This window comes from Sylvia atricapilla, chromosome 6, assembly GCF_009819655.1.
Source record: "Sylvia atricapilla isolate bSylAtr1 chromosome 6, bSylAtr1.pri, whole genome shotgun sequence".
Lineage (NCBI taxonomy): Eukaryota > Metazoa > Chordata > Aves > Passeriformes > Sylviidae > Sylvia > Sylvia atricapilla.
The window spans coordinates 30,129,321-30,144,617 of record NC_089145.1 but is presented as its reverse complement, the minus strand read 5'-3'; the positions used below and the strand labels follow the sequence as shown (position 1 = coordinate 30,144,617).

At 40.0% G+C, this 15,297-nt stretch overlaps 1 protein-coding gene across 1 annotated transcript in view; it reads left to right on the top strand.

Annotated features, from left to right (window-relative positions):
• Positions 1 to 15,297, top strand: part of ZFYVE26 (zinc finger FYVE-type containing 26) — a 48,027-nt gene that overhangs the window by 3,421 nt on the left and 29,309 nt on the right. The window contains exons 4-15 of the mRNA XM_066321383.1: positions 1,128 to 1,680; positions 3,054 to 3,184; positions 3,990 to 4,154; positions 5,266 to 5,354; positions 5,631 to 5,791; positions 9,468 to 9,650; positions 10,253 to 10,906; positions 11,577 to 11,666; positions 12,344 to 12,412; positions 13,044 to 13,195; positions 14,465 to 14,663; positions 15,003 to 15,266. Coding sequence (XP_066177480.1) covers positions 1,128 to 1,680; positions 3,054 to 3,184; positions 3,990 to 4,154; positions 5,266 to 5,354; positions 5,631 to 5,791; positions 9,468 to 9,650; positions 10,253 to 10,906; positions 11,577 to 11,666; positions 12,344 to 12,412; positions 13,044 to 13,195; positions 14,465 to 14,663; positions 15,003 to 15,266 — 2,710 coding nt within the window. The remainder of the gene's footprint in view (positions 1 to 1,127; positions 1,681 to 3,053; positions 3,185 to 3,989; positions 4,155 to 5,265; positions 5,355 to 5,630; positions 5,792 to 9,467; positions 9,651 to 10,252; positions 10,907 to 11,576; positions 11,667 to 12,343; positions 12,413 to 13,043; positions 13,196 to 14,464; positions 14,664 to 15,002; positions 15,267 to 15,297) is intronic.

Below are 15,297 nucleotides of genomic sequence, written 5' to 3'. Positions count from 1 at the left end.
AGATACTTGGTTTGTCTATTTTTTAAGAGGAAAATTAAAACTTACTATATTCAGGGGATATTTCAGCTTAGGAAAAGTTGTTCAGTATTTCACTAAGTACAGAATTAGTAATTACAGGATGAAAACAGGCAAGGTAAATTTGAATGTTGTTTAAAATAAATCTGCTTGAAGTCTGGTAATGAATGATGAAGTCTGTGCATGTTATCATCTCACCTCTGAGGTCATGCATGATTCCACCATTGTCCACACTGTCCACCAGTGTTGCACAGAAACATGAGATTCAACAGGCTCATATCTTTGTCACAATTTCTGTTAGAGGCAAATTTCTGTTGGTAGGTAGAGTTACATTTTGATCCAGCAAATAATATTTAAAAAAAAGGGTATTGTGTTCTTATTCTTTGTGCACACCAACCACCTCTCCCCTGTGTAATGTCTGAGGTGTCTCTTTGAGCCCAAGGCAGAACTCACATAATTCCAGGAGTGCCAAAAGTGCTGAGTGCTATTCAACTGGCTTGTCCTTCACCTTCCCAACTCTTATTGGGTGGGCCAGTTGGGGATTTTGGTTTGGCTGGTTTCCCGTTTCCTGTTCTGAAATTTAAAGTTTGCTTCTTGTAGGTAGAAAATTTATTGTTTTGCTTAAGAAAAGTCTGTGAGATCGCTTCTGAATCTGTTTGATCAGTTTTAATCATATTTGAAAAATTGATGAAGATATCGTTGGTAGATAGGTGGCACAAATCTGGAAAAGCAGGATTAAAAAACCCCCACTAATCATTATGCTCTTAGTGACCTATGAAGATAGAGTTGCATTTGGATATTGCTTAGAGGTAGAACATGGCAGTGTTTCAGCCATCCCATAAGGTCTGCTATGGTTCCTTGCTTGTACATGGTCCTTACAGTGTATTTGTGCTTTACAGGATTCTTTGCATTTTGTTACATATTCAGGCATATCCACTCTTCTAGGAAAGATATTGGACAAAGTGGAACATTATTAATGGATTTCTTAGGTAGTATGGTGTTTCCAAATTGATTTATCTGCTTGCTTTCAAGTTTCTTCTATTTTTTTAAATAATTCATTTCATATATTAATGGAGTCTAAAAGGCTTACTCTTTTATTATTTCCCTACCAGGAACTGTTTGAAGCATTTGAGTGCACACAGAACAAGCATATCACAGACAGCAAAAGAAGAGATGACTGTTCTCACAAATTCAGTTTGGATGTTGTTTCAGCTCTCCGGACGCTTTTGCTGCGGGCTCCCCAGAGGGCAAAAGCCCTGCTGGAGTTCTTCCAGGGGGAGCAAGGAACACACAGCTCCTCACCCCAGCAGTATCACTCCCTACAAAACATCTTTGTTGAGTTTCTTTGTGACTCCTTGAAATCCCTGCAGAGCCTTCAGAGCAGTCCTGAGCTTTCACCTGAACTAGATCAAAGAGAACTAGTAGATACAATTTATGCTGCTCTCAGTATAGTGACTTTTGAGGTGGAGCATCAAGCAGATGAAATAAAGCATTTATTCAGGGAGCTCTTGGATGTATGCTGGGCAGAGGGGAGCCCACTGAGGGAAGAGAAGCTACTAAACTGTATGCTGAGGAAACAGAGCCATGGCCTGCTGAGCCTCTATAGCAGTGTTCTCACAGAAAGAACAAGAGAAAAGTTTCTGTTGTCAAAATCAGCACAAAAAGGTTTGTTTCACTTTTTGCTTTGTACTATTCTCCTGTTTAACAAAAAGACAATTAGTCAAGAAGTCAGGCAATGGTCTTGGTAAGGTAAACTTTTTTTTTCCCAAAAGTGACAGTGACAAACCATGGGGTCTTTAGAAAGATGATGCTAGAATGATCCTTAAAGGAAGGAACTGGCATAGGAACACTGGTTCTCTCCCTTACATTTCTGCAGTCTGTGTTGTGTTTTGTGATTACTTCCTTTACCACCCTTTGTTGTGCTCTATTTTAATCTGCTCATAATTTCTCTTGATGAAAATCATGCTTGTAACTAGAAGTCTGACGCTCCATATTTATACCATTTTTATTTGTTCACCTCCAACTCAGGGTCTTCTGTCTTGGAGTATATTCTTTTCTGGGCAGTTCAATCACCTCAGTAATCCCAAAATATTTAAACCCCATAATACCAGAAAATAAAACTTCTGAGAGTGGAAGGAAATATGGTGTGGGCTGATACCCCAGCAGGAAAGAAGATGTGCTTTGATTACCTGTTCTCTGATTGCCTGAGTCCAGCTGCTGGTTTTGTACCAACCATGGCTTCACAGCCTTTGCCTGGCTCCCTGTGACTGGTACATTTGATTGTAGCTCAGTGGTCTTGATGGGTCCCTTCCAGCTCTGCATATTCTGTGATTCTGTGAGGATCTCAGCTGAAGCTAAATGTCAAGTGATGCTCATGACCTTGTCAGTAAAGTGGCAAGGAGGGAAAAGCTAGAATGCTTACCGTCTTTTACTCACCTCTGTTCACCGAGGTGTAAGTCAGTGGGGTTTGTATCCTCAGTTCTCCCTTCACTCAGGGATTGCTGAAGGAAGCTCAGGCTGGTGTGGCAGACTCTAGAAATTCTGATAATAACTACAGTTAGTGCTTCCTCGTTGGGAAAGAGAAATGGAGATCCACATACCTTCACTCTCATTGGGAGTAGTTTGGGTCTCACTTTGCACAGATCTGAGAAGTTCCAGCGCTGGACAGGTCTTTGCTAACTCCCTGCAAAGTAGCCCAGTGTCTCGAGCACAAGTGAGAATTTGTGCAATTCACAGATAAGGTTCGCATGGCTTAGAAAGTCAGGCAGTGTGACCTGAGCTGATGCAAACAGCCTGTGTGCTGAGCAGGCTTTTGTCATGTGATTGTCGATACAGTTTTTCTGGTTTTCTATCTGACCTCTGTTAAATTGCTTAACTTGGCCTTCCTGTAACAATATCCAAGAGTCTTAGCTGGTAACATGTAACAGCTAGCTAGTGCTTGAGGTAATGTTGAGTGTTTCTCAGTTTAAATTACTGTCAATCATGCTTCTCTCAAAGATACCCCTCTCTACTGGAAGGTGATCTTGTGATGTTTTTAGGTTCTTCTGACCAGCTGGATACAGAGCGAACTGTGATGAGTTTGTTCTCAGATCCCAAAGAAGCTCCTTCTTGGAAGACAGCCTATTTCTACTGCTTGAGCAGCAGCAAGCACTTTCTGGAACAGATTCTGGTACAGCCATAAAATCATTAATAGGGAAACCTAATGGAGGCTAAAGTCAGTCCTGTGTTGAATGTATCTCGGTGGTGCATAGAAGCATTTTGTATTCAATTTGTGTTTGCCAGGTGTGATGACTAATAGGAACAAGCAGGTAATGGTGATAACTCCCGTATTTGCAGCAGTGCAATGAACATAAAACTGGTGAGATTTTTGGAAAAGCTCATCTGCATGCAGACTGAAGATTAAATCTTCAGGGTTTAAGAAGTCTCATTTTCTGCTTGTAATTTTGTTGGATACACCATTTACCTCACAACCTTGAACTTGTTACTTTCTGATGCTGGTAGATTTTAGGCAGTGAGACTATTTTGCATGGTAAAATCTATGATAGTCTGTTATGAATGAATTGATTTTTGTGTAATTACATAGAAGAAATAGAATACAGGCAGATAGTCCACTGTTAAAGTGTGTTTTTAAAGTTAAACATATTTCAACTTTTATGTAATTTGCTTTTAGAAGTCTTTTACATGATGTCCTTGGCAGAGACATAATCAATAGAAGGAATGTAAGGATAATATAGAGTGGAATTTGAGTTGGCTCTGCAGCAAGCATTTGAAATGATATTTTTTTCCTCAAGACAACTTTACTGATGAGTATCCTGATGGCTTGGACAATAGAAGTTTATCCGGATGTTCGGGATGTAGAACTTCACTATTTTAGTGAAGCTAATATTGAAATGGCTATTTGCTTACATAGTCTACCAGGCATTATGGGTCTCCACATTTTGGAAAAATAAGTGCTTCTTGCTGTTATTTTCTAGGTGACTGCATTAGCTTTACTAAAAAGAGAAGACTACTCGGGCCTGAGGAGCTTGTTGAGGAGAGAATTCAACCCTCTTAGCCGCCTCTTGGTGTTGTTAGGTTGGACTCATTGTCAAAGTTTGGAATCAGCAAAAGCATTGCTATGGACTCTACACAAAACTCAGGTAAGTCAGCAGAAAGCAAGTGGCAGTATCCCTGTCTGAGTCCAGATAATGCAATTTGTTTGCAAAACCAAGTAAAACCAGGGAGTTTTCAGTGAGAATGTCAGTCTTCCTCAAAATGGAATTTAAAATGCTAAGATATTACAGTTGTATGTAGGTAATGTTATGGGACACTTGCCTTTTTTTCTTATTCCTTGGCTGTGAAGGGAGTATGACTGCAAAGGAGACTGAAAGTTTCTCTTGCATAAACTCATAAACAGCCTCTGCTGTTAACATGAGGGAAAAGACAGCAATGGTTGTTGATTAGTTTTGGAAAGAGCTGGGACATCTTTCTTTCATGTAATTTCCTCCAGTGAGTCATCCCTGGGTAGTGATTAATTCAGGCTTGAGTACAACAACATGGTAGCTTAGAAATTCCCCTTACTCATTCTCAAAGCAAAATGATAAATGGCAAGAGCAAAAGATCCACCTTGTTTGGGGGCAGTCTTCATCTATGTGAAGGAGACAAGGTTCAAGCTCTGAGGGAGTAGTTGCACTTCAGATGATGCCCGCTGGCTGGCTTAGATGTCAGAGGTGGGGAAACAAGGAGCCTAGTACAGCTGGGTCACAGTGCAGACCTAAGCTGGTATTGCCTTAAGGGAGGTACTATCTGTTGGTAATACATCAGAAGTCTGTTCAAGTAGCTTCTGCAAAGTTACAGTCTTAGATCTGATTTTAGCAGGCAGTCATCTGTAGTAGAAAAGCATGTGGGAAAGGAGAATAACCAGCTGCTACCCAGTATGTAATCTTTCTAATACATTATTAGTTCTAGAGATTAGCTTTAGACTGTTACTAAGAAGCATTAATTTTCCATTTAATAAGCTACTCATGAAAAGGGATGTAGCCACCTTTCCATGGTTGTAGATGTGTCAAGGGGAGGCTGACTGACTTTTATGTTCTGTCAGAATAGCCCTCCTTTGCTGGCTTTGTATTAAATCTAGCAATTTTCTGTATTTGAAATTTATTATCTAGGTAAAGAAGTCTTGTAAACATGCATGTGTGACACAGGCTTGGTTCTGCTGTCTGGCTGAGGGGTTTGTTGTAAAGAGATTCTTTTGTTTGTCTTTCTATTTAGGATCTGTGCAATGATTCAGTATTGAAAGATTTTTGTGACGGGCTGTGGGGTCATGTGGAAGTTCTCGAATGGTGCATGCAGCAAAACAGGTAAAACAATCAGAAGGACTTTTCCCAAAATATGTTGCCAAGTCTACCTGTTAAGTGAGCTTACGCATGCAAATAGAGAAGGTATTATTTTTTTAGCTAATCATATAATAGCGACTGTATATACAAGCTCTCAAAATTTCTCATAGGCTGCAGTTATGCTCTTTGGTTTTCTTTTTTAATTGCAGTAGTTTGGTTCAATCAGAATTAGAGTGGGAGTTACATCTTTAAACTTGGCTGAGACTTAAATCTGTGCCACCTCTTTGTTCTCTCTTGCAGTATTACTGTCCCAAGGAAGGTTCTGCTGCAACACTTGCACAATCTGGATTGCCACACTGCAATGTATTCTCTGCATCATCTCACCAATCTTCTGACTCTGAATGAGGATGATGTTATTGAGCTTCTTCAGAAAGTTCCTGCTAGAGACCAGCAGATGCAGGGTAAATGTATAGGGTTGTGAGAACAAAGAAAACTCACAATCCATTGAGTATGAATGTTCAGTATTTCTGCCAGGATTTGTTCTCTTGACGTGCTTCTGTCATTGTGGAAGATACCAGTTACCAGCTGTTTTGTGGAAGATATCTAGAGAGCATGTGGAAATTATTTTAGAAACTTTGGGGGAGTAAGTTGTCTTTCAAGAAGGAGTTGTGAGATCTCTGATCTCTGATCTCACAAGGACAGATCTCTGAAAGAGCTTTTTCAAGCTGGTAACAAGATTTTGCACATGCTCGTGATATATGCTGTTCATTGTAACTTCTGTACTATGTAATACCTTTAGTTTGAAAGGGTAGTGTATGGTTTGTATTTCAGTGCACTTTAATTGAAAATCAGAGAGCAAAACGAGATGAAATTGACAATATCTTGTGCTACAATGTCTTCAGTTTTGAAAGTGATAAAAAGTGGGGTTTTTTTATTCTAATATTAATGGTTACCAAATTTAAATTTAGTAATTAAATCAATAAGACTTTGCTACAGCCTTTGTTAACGTCACTCCTGCCTCACTTCTCTCATCTTCACATGTTCCAGTTGGGTGCCTAAAGTACCTCCAACTACTAAACACATGAGATCACTGGCAAGTGACACTCTTTGGACACTCTAGATTGCAGCCTGTGTCCAGGTTCAGCTGCTGCAACTTTAAAGCTGTTTCCTGATAGGGCCTCTTAATAATGATACAGAAGCTCTGTTTTCCTGTGTGTACTAGAACGTAAGAAGCCACAATGTTTCTTTTCTAAATATTTCTTTTATGTTTGTGAATTTGGTGTGTCATTTCAACCTGAGTTGCATGGAGAGCTCTCAGTGATGGATCTTGCACAGATTTTTCCAGATTACCCAGTGAGAAACAAGTTTCTCTCCTTCTTTATCATTCTGTTGTGATGTTGGTTTCTATTCCTACTTTTACAGGTTTTGGTGTTAAAATTATCATGATTCTTGTATTAAATAATCTTAAAAGATGTAGGAATTGAGACTATATCTAGATCCTTATTTTCAATGTCCTGCTTTGTGAAATCATTGCTGATATTGTGGGGTATTTTAGTCAGTTCTTACCTTTTAATTATTTTCTGCTTAAATTCTGTCAAAACCTTTCAAAAACAGGAAGAGGCAGACCCATCATATCTTCTGGGAGCTGCATGACTAGCAAAAAAGAGCTCAAGAAACTATGGTTTCTCTTCTTGTTTTTCACGTTTTTCATTATTTTATGGAAATAATGGAAGACAAGTGCTCCTTCTCTTTTCAATCCAGTAATTATTGGAGAATTTAGATGATTCTATAAGCACAGCTTAATAATAGAATCTCCTTTAAAATAATATATTTTGAGCCTTAAAGGGAAGAGAGGATTCATAAGCTTTTGTTTTGTCATATGTAGTGGTGTTAACAGGCTTTTTCCTCCCATCACCCCACATGCTTTCTCCTCTTCCCCTTCTTTTCAGTACATATCTGTCAGCTGCAGTTGTGGAAGCTGCAGAGTAATGGTACTGGTAAACAGCTTAGGCTGTTAGGCTGGTACACAGTTAGGCTGTGCGTAACACTGGTTTTGATCAGTCATGGTGAGAGGCAATTTCTTCATGAGTTACAGTATTCAGGAAGAAGGTGTTAGTATTTCTGGCATAGGAAAAACCATAGTTAAAGGATTGTTCTTCAATATTGGTACAAGGAAAAGGATTAAGGATTGGTTTAGGTGCAAATACACAGACTCACTGCATCCAAGTTTATCCACATGTGAGGCAAAAGTGTATTAAACTTACTTTTGATTACGACTATCTGTCTTATAGCATCTCCAGATATTTCTCTTTTCCAGATGATTGCATTTATCAAATCTCTGGCTTTACCTGCCTGAAGTCCTCTTAAGACAGTGGTATTGAGAGCTGTTTGGGTGTTTAGATGTTAGTGTAGAGCTTCTGGGCAACAGTCGAATTTCAATGGCCATGTGGGTTCTCTAAAGGATTCATACTTGGATGTCTCCTCAGCTCTGTCTGCTGTCATATATTTTCCATCACTGTCACTGTTTAGAATGGCAGTGATATGGAATAACTGTTTCCTACTGTTTGTGCTCTCAGTCCTTTTGCTTTGCCTCCTCTATAGTTTACAGAAGAGTTTAGACTAGTGCTTTTCTTTGCAATCGTGCTCAAACTTTGTGGTGGACAGTGTTGAAACAGGTTTTAATTCTGTTCAGTTCCAGAATTTGGATGTGGATATTGTCAGTACATTGTGCTTTGTACCAGTGCTTTGTTTAAAAAAGAACACTTAGCTAGTGGTCTTCCTGCATGACAGCAGGTATAGGGACAATCTATCACTTGTGTAAGAATACAGGACAGCAGACAATGGATTCCAAGCACTAATTTAACTGTGTGTGGTTGTCTGGGCTTTTTTTTTTTTTTTTCTTTTCTTTCTTTGTTGTCAGATTATTTTAACCTTTTTACAGTAGATTGATAATTCATCTAAACTCAGCGTAACAGAATATATGACACTATATTGTGTTCCTGTGAAACAAATCCCCCGCAGCCCCCCCTGGGGCTAGCTCAGTTTCTTGGGAGGCTTTGGGGGAATATTTCAGGGTCAGGGTAAAAGATCCAAAAGAGGCTCTTACCCCCAGGGTTGATCCACGACGTTTATTCCAGGAGGGGAAACGGAGGGCAGAAGGCCCAGAGGGCAAGGGAGGTCCAGAAGGAGGGAAGGAGGGCTGGAGCCTTGGAGAGCCGGAGGGCAAGAGGAAGAAAGAGGGGAGGACAGGCCCTTATCAAGGTTTCTGTCCAGCGGGGATGGCTGGATCTCAGCCAATTAGGTCAAGAAAGGAAGGGAGGGTAAAACTACATGGTTACAGGCTTCAGGGGTCCTAGGGAAAAACCATTCCCCAGAGTAATACAGCATTCCTGGGTGAAGAGGACGATGATTATGTGATTTTTACAGTTTGCAGCTCTCCTGTTGCACTAAGAAGCTATCATGTCTCTGGCATATGATATCTTTCCTCAAAAAAAAAAAAAAAAAACCTCAAAGAGGAGAAGTGGGTGCAGTACTTCCCTAGTTTGCCTTTATCATAAATGTGTGATGGAAACTATGGGGACTGTACTTATTCTTTAGTCAGTTGGAGATTATATTTGATCTATTGTGTTAGCCACTGTGAATCAACCATGATATCTATTTGTTAGTATAAATCTGAAGAGGTGGTGGTACTCTAGTCTTACTACAGTCATAGCCTGTCTACACTGTTTCCCTGCTCCTCTACTGTGTACTAGAGCACAAAATTCTAGGATGTTGAAGTGAAACAGGGTTTGCCCCTCTGTTGTAAATGCAGCAGTTCAGCTTAACCACACACTGCTAATGGAGTAATTGTGAGGGATTTGGTCATTCTATGCTGTAGCCAGGTCCTGTTACATGAATTCACGGAAAATTTCCTTTCTAGGACGGGATCCAGACCTGATTTTTCTGTGCCATCTGTTGTGGGTTGGGTTGTTTGGGCTTTTTTTCCAAAAGTAACAGTGACATAGATCAAAGCTGAGACAAAAACAGCACTGGGGAAGTAAGACTAGATAAATATTTCTGTGCAAGAGCTGCAGGAGAAAATTAACTTGTTTTCTTGTTTGCCTCCTACCCCCTCACCATCCTGATTTCTCTCCACAGCAGCCACACTCCCGAACAGCCTGAGTCAGCAGCGCAACCTGGCACTCTTCCGAGCCTTCTGTGCCATGAAGTATGCAATCTATGCTCTCTGTGTGAATGCACACAGGCATGCCAAATGCAAGGATTGTGTGCACAGTCTTCTTGGTGATATCCCTGAGGATGCAACTTCTGGAGAACCAGCAGGTGATTGGCCTCCTTTCTCAGGTTCAGTAGCGTGTGCTTCTCCATCCAATTGCTGGGCTCTGAATTATCACTTAGTATTGTCACAGTGTTGCACCCTGTGTACATTTGGTATTTTATTCAGTGGGCTATGGATGCTTTGCAAGCAAGTACAGTGGTACTTCTTTGAGGTGTTGTTATCTTTAGTAATAATAGATATGAATAAGCTACTGGTCTTGTTTTAAAAACATTTAAGTTACTTTTACAAAAAAATATAGTGGTAAAAGGAAGTGATACTAGATATGGGATTGTAGTGACAGATAATTTTGTAAGAGGTTATGATTTGTCAGAGCTGAAACTGATTTAATGGCTAGAATGAGTGTAATCTATATGTAATGCACATCATTGAACAAAGTGATGATTGTCATTGCTCAGAGGGAGGAGACACACTGCTTTTCTAAATATAAAATGTTGGACATGTATTTACCTAGTTTTTGGAAGAATGATTGTGTCTGAGCCACTGGGCTACTTCCCTCTTCTGAGATTTTCTTAAAAGACAAAAGCTGGAGCAAGGAATCCCTGAAAAATGTAGTAAATGTTTTTTATTTTTGTTTCTAATTGTACAGATTGCTCTTCAGTATTTTCTCAGTACATTGTGAAGTGTCAGCAGTTCTTAAGGAGTGTTCCCATTCCTCTGCGCCTGGAGGTTTTGGAGAATATTTTCTCCTTGCTTTTTGTTTCTTATAATGACCTCTATACTGAGACTCCTCTACCTGAGGACTATGCAGAGGATGAAGACCTTGACAAAAAGAGTACTGCTCTGAGTGTAGAGGGCAGTGCCAGTCGGCAGTCTTCCACCTCTCAAAGTCCACAACACCTAACAGAGGCTGAAAAAACATCAGAGAAGCATCTGTTGGCTGCACAAACGCTTCACACAGATCCCAAAGATCTTTGTGACTCCATGTTAGATGGCAAAAGCTGTGAAACCTCTAAGCCAAGCTACCTGGATCTGAAACACTTCACCAGTGATGTTACTGGATTTTTAGTGGATGATGTAGCCATGGAGGCCTTCCTCACACTGCTGCTCAAGCACCTGGAAGAAATTCAGAGTTCTCTCCCGTGGGACTCCAGTAATGTGCCTCGTGAAGAGCTGGAGCTTGTTGAGTGCTTGAATCTTTCTGCAAGCAGAGATGCTTTTGGAAGTCGTGTGTTACAGTTTTCCAAATACCTTTCTGAAGCTCACTGGCGATACAAGGTGGTGATGAGTAACAGAAATGCAGGTAGGCTTTGTATTTGGCACTTTCTGATATGTTACAGCTGTCCAGACTGTGATCTCAAGACTGAATTCCATGAGTACCTTACTGAGGGAGCACATTTTGGCAAATACTGGGAGAGTGACCTGCTTGGAGACTACCTGGTTCTTGCACCATTTTCCAACAGAAGTGATCTCTATTCTAATCAGAAAGTTTGGGTCTTTTTCTCTTTTACATCCCCTTTTTGGATGCACTGCTTCTGTTTGCCTTTGTTCCACCCTTTTGTCACAAGTCACACTGCAATGATATGAAGGGACATGGTGTTGGATCCAGTGCAAGCCAAATAGTCTCAGCTTGTTCATGGACAGTGTTGGTTTAGCCTAGTCTGGAAACATGTTAGGAACATGTGTCAGAGGAAATTGTATTATTCTGGATGTTTGTTGAAGTAGCTAGAACAACACACTCAGGAATCTGTTTCCCACACTTCTCCATGACCTGTTAGCCCTGCTGCTATGAGATTGTGTCTTGTATCATGTGGAGCTTATTGTGTATCTCAGACCATGTAAGCTCCATGTCCCAAGAAAGACTTCACAGTCTGGACCTTAAATATTGCAAGTTTCCAAACTTGTGTTCAGCTGTTTGTCAAGTCTCCCTCTATAAAACTATATGGTAATGGTTTTGTTTAAATATTTCACAGAATATCAGCTTGCAGCCTCCAGGAGATATTGCTCTTTAATCAGATGCTCCAGCTTCAAGAAACGAAGTAGATATCGGAGGTACAAGACAGGTGGGTTGAAAAAATTACTTGGGGAAGACACTTCTGAAACATGCATAGTTTTGCTGAGCTCACAGCTGAATGCAAGTAGATTTCATGGCCTAGGAGTAGAGAATTTATGTCCTTTAGTTTTGTAAGTGGTATGAAGTGCCTTAGGCCAGTTCCACTTGGTTGTTTTCTAAAGCTCACCTGCACAAATAACTTCTTCCATATGTAGTCTGATTTGGGGCACAGGAGAACTTCAACGACAGTACTAATTTTTCCCTTTCTCCACTATGTCCTATGACTGTTCAGTGTATTTTCATTCCTGCTGCAGTATTATCTAGGATGTGAATTAAAAGGAATCTGTGGCATAAATTGGCAGCCTTAGGAGAAAGTTGCATTCCTCACCTTTTTTCTATTTAGCCTTTGAATGGCATGTCTGGTTTTGGAGAGGCGTGTTCCAGTATAAGAAGCTTCAAAGTATCTGACATGAGTCACTGGTGGGCCATCCCAACATAGTCTCTAGCCCAGCATTTTCTTCAAATCAGCAGTTTTTGCATTTATTATAGATATCAGTGGTGGCTCATTTACGAGATACTCTTAAAGATCCCTTGAGGTTGCATATTCTGTTATTTGCAGTAACTTTTAATTACCTTGTCTAGTAAAAGTGCATTTAATGTGCTGATTTTGATTTGTTTCCGTTTTAGATGGGAAAGAGGGAACTTCCAGTCCATCATTAGAAAGCACAAGTAGTGAGCTAAGCACCAGTACCTCAGGTATCAAGCCACAAAAGTAGTATTTTTTTGTCTTTTCAATGGGCATGATGAAGAGTTTGCTTGACTAGTTAATGTGGATTACTGCTGTGTGCAGGACAGAATTATGTCTTTCACTTCTCAGAGCTCCCATTTTTGGATGACTTTTTTCTAGTCAGAATAGCACATGTGTTTTCTTCAGGAATAAGTGAACTAGATTTTTCTTGGAATTTTTGGCTTGCAAGAAACAGTATGCAAGCAATGTAATAATCTGCAAACCATCAAAAAAACTAATGAACTGATAGTCATGTAAGTTAATACATGCTTAGGCATGCTGGACTGATGTAATAGGTCAGATGCTTTAGACTCGTCCCTTTAACCATATTGAAGCAGTGCCTAGCACTGTGTGCATGTCATGTAGCTGCTGAAATGTGTTACACGGGGATGAGATGCAAACTGCAAATCCTGACCAAATAGTGAAATGTTAGGAGAATTTTTAATGGGATGTTTATGTTGACTTCTTTATCCTAAAATGCTTACAGCTCTGCTCCTATATTTTTGTGTTAAATGTATGAAATGCTGTTGTCTGATAGGTGGCTGTTACTTGGTGAAATGTGTTTTCCCTAATAGTATACTGATTAATTCTGTCTCGCAGAGGGAAGTACCAGTAGTGTGTCTGGCTTGAGTGAATTGGAAAGCAGGGCGAGACCACATCAGCAGAATTCCCTCATTCCTATGATGCTTTCCCCACCAGAATCACTGCTAGTTTCTTGTGTTTTGAGAGGAAACTTTGTGGAAGCCCACCAGGTAAATGAGATGCATGTATTTTGATTTTTGAATGAAATTCCTGCGTCTTCTGCATTTAGCGAACATGAGGCTTCCAAGTGAAAGAATCGCTTCAGAAGTAGAAGCAAGTGGAAGGAAAAAAAGATATTCCAAACCAATATACCATGGATGCAGAGTTTTTTCTGCCTTGTTATGTAAAAATGCTTTCTCTACACCTGGGTTCTCAAAGCATGCAAATGTTAGATGAGAGCCAGTCAAGCATAGTGTTTCAACTGACTGAAGAACACAAAGAGCTCATGTGAATTCTCATGAGGAGGCAGCATCTGAACTGCTTTATTTAATCAGTTTTTCAAAACCTTGACACTCTTCCACTTGTGACCCTGGCAGAAACATGCAGATGTGTTCCTTACTGAAAGCAGTGATTACTTTCATTTGAAGGAGGTATGTTTTGAGACAAGATTTGTGGTATTGAAAACAGCCAGAAAGACTTGATAATTACAGTGTGCATCTTTGTGATTATTTGCTCCCTCACAGCTGTGCATACCTTTCTCTGTGTGGCTTTTGAGCTGATGCTCTGAAAAAAAAATCTTGAGGTGCATCAAGGAGTGGATCTTCTATAAAAAGCTGTGACCTTGCTGAGTTTCAGATAGCCATACTGGAGCACTTCATATCACTTAAATATTGCATTAACGTCAGGTTACTATTCAAACAATTTGTTCTGTTTAGTTCCAGGCATGCCACTTCATCTTTTTCCTACTTACAGGGCCAAAGAAGCATTTTGTTTTGCTTTGTTGCCTTGAATTTCAGTATTACCAATGATAAAGCATTCAAGCTTGGTTTGTATTCTGTTGTTGGTTTCATAATAGAAACTTGCATAGTTCTGCTTAGCTACTCTGTGTCTAAATTTTGAGAAGGTATTCCTTGCTGAATAAGAATTTATTTGAAATAGTCTGTTTGGAGGCAAACTTGATAGATATCTCTCATTGTGAAGAGTCATTCCAAAAGGTGTGGGTTATGAAAATTAGTTCAGCCCTAGTACTGCAGCAAGTAATAGGTAAGCTTTATAATAATTGTTGAAAAACATCTCTGAGGGCCTTTTATTTTCAGACGCTTAAAACTCTAGGAGAAAACCCCACCATTTCAGCTTGTTGTGTCTGGTGATGTTTTTCAGTTAAAGTATTTATTTTATTCCTTTGTCTCCACTAAAGCCCCCCCACCTCTTAAACTCTTTGACCTTTGAAAACTTCATTTGACATGCTCTGTAATTACATCTATTGTTACTTTTGGAAGGTGGCTTTGATGTTTAATCTGGAGACTTCCCCTTGCTATGGTGAATTGGTTTTCATGGAGCGTTACCAAGAGGCAGTACGAGAAATGGCAAGAGTGGAGCACAATATTGAGAATCAAGCATCAGATGGCACTGGAGGCATCAGGAGATCTGGCAGTGGCCGTTCAACACTGCAAGCTATTGGGAATGCAGCAGCAGCTGGTAAGGACTGGGCTTTTGAGTTATCACAAAGGACTGGGGAGGACTGAAAAATATGAGAAAGCAGCTTGAATACTGTCAAAAAGAGTGTAATGTTTGTTCAGAAGGGTAAATGGTGGTTCTTTGAGACTAGAGGTTTGAGGTTAGAAAGAGACTATAAATGCTGAAAATTTGCTGTTGATGTCCAGTTAGTTACATCCATGCAACAGTAATTGATTGGTCCATGAAGCAGGCCACCAATGGAATTACTTTCTATAAGGATTGAAAAATAGTTACCCATTACAGGATCTGATCTAATTATGCTGTTAACCAGTGTTTGTGTGTTTTTGATGACACGTGTAGGTATGGTATTTTATTCCATCTCGGATGTTACTGATAAATTGCTTGCAACTTCTGGAAGTCTTGCCCCTACTCTTCAAGAAAATTTCTGGACCAGGAACATCCAGCTGGAGCATACTGATCCTCTGCGAGAAGTCCTTGAGGACCTCAGTCCTTCAGCAATGGCAGCATTTGACCTAGCCTGTACTCAGTGCCATCTTTGGAAGACATGCAAACAGCTTCTGGAGACAGCAGAAAGAAGACTCTACAACAGCCTTGAAACTCGGGGTAGGCCTTTGATTTTTATGTTTATCAGCAT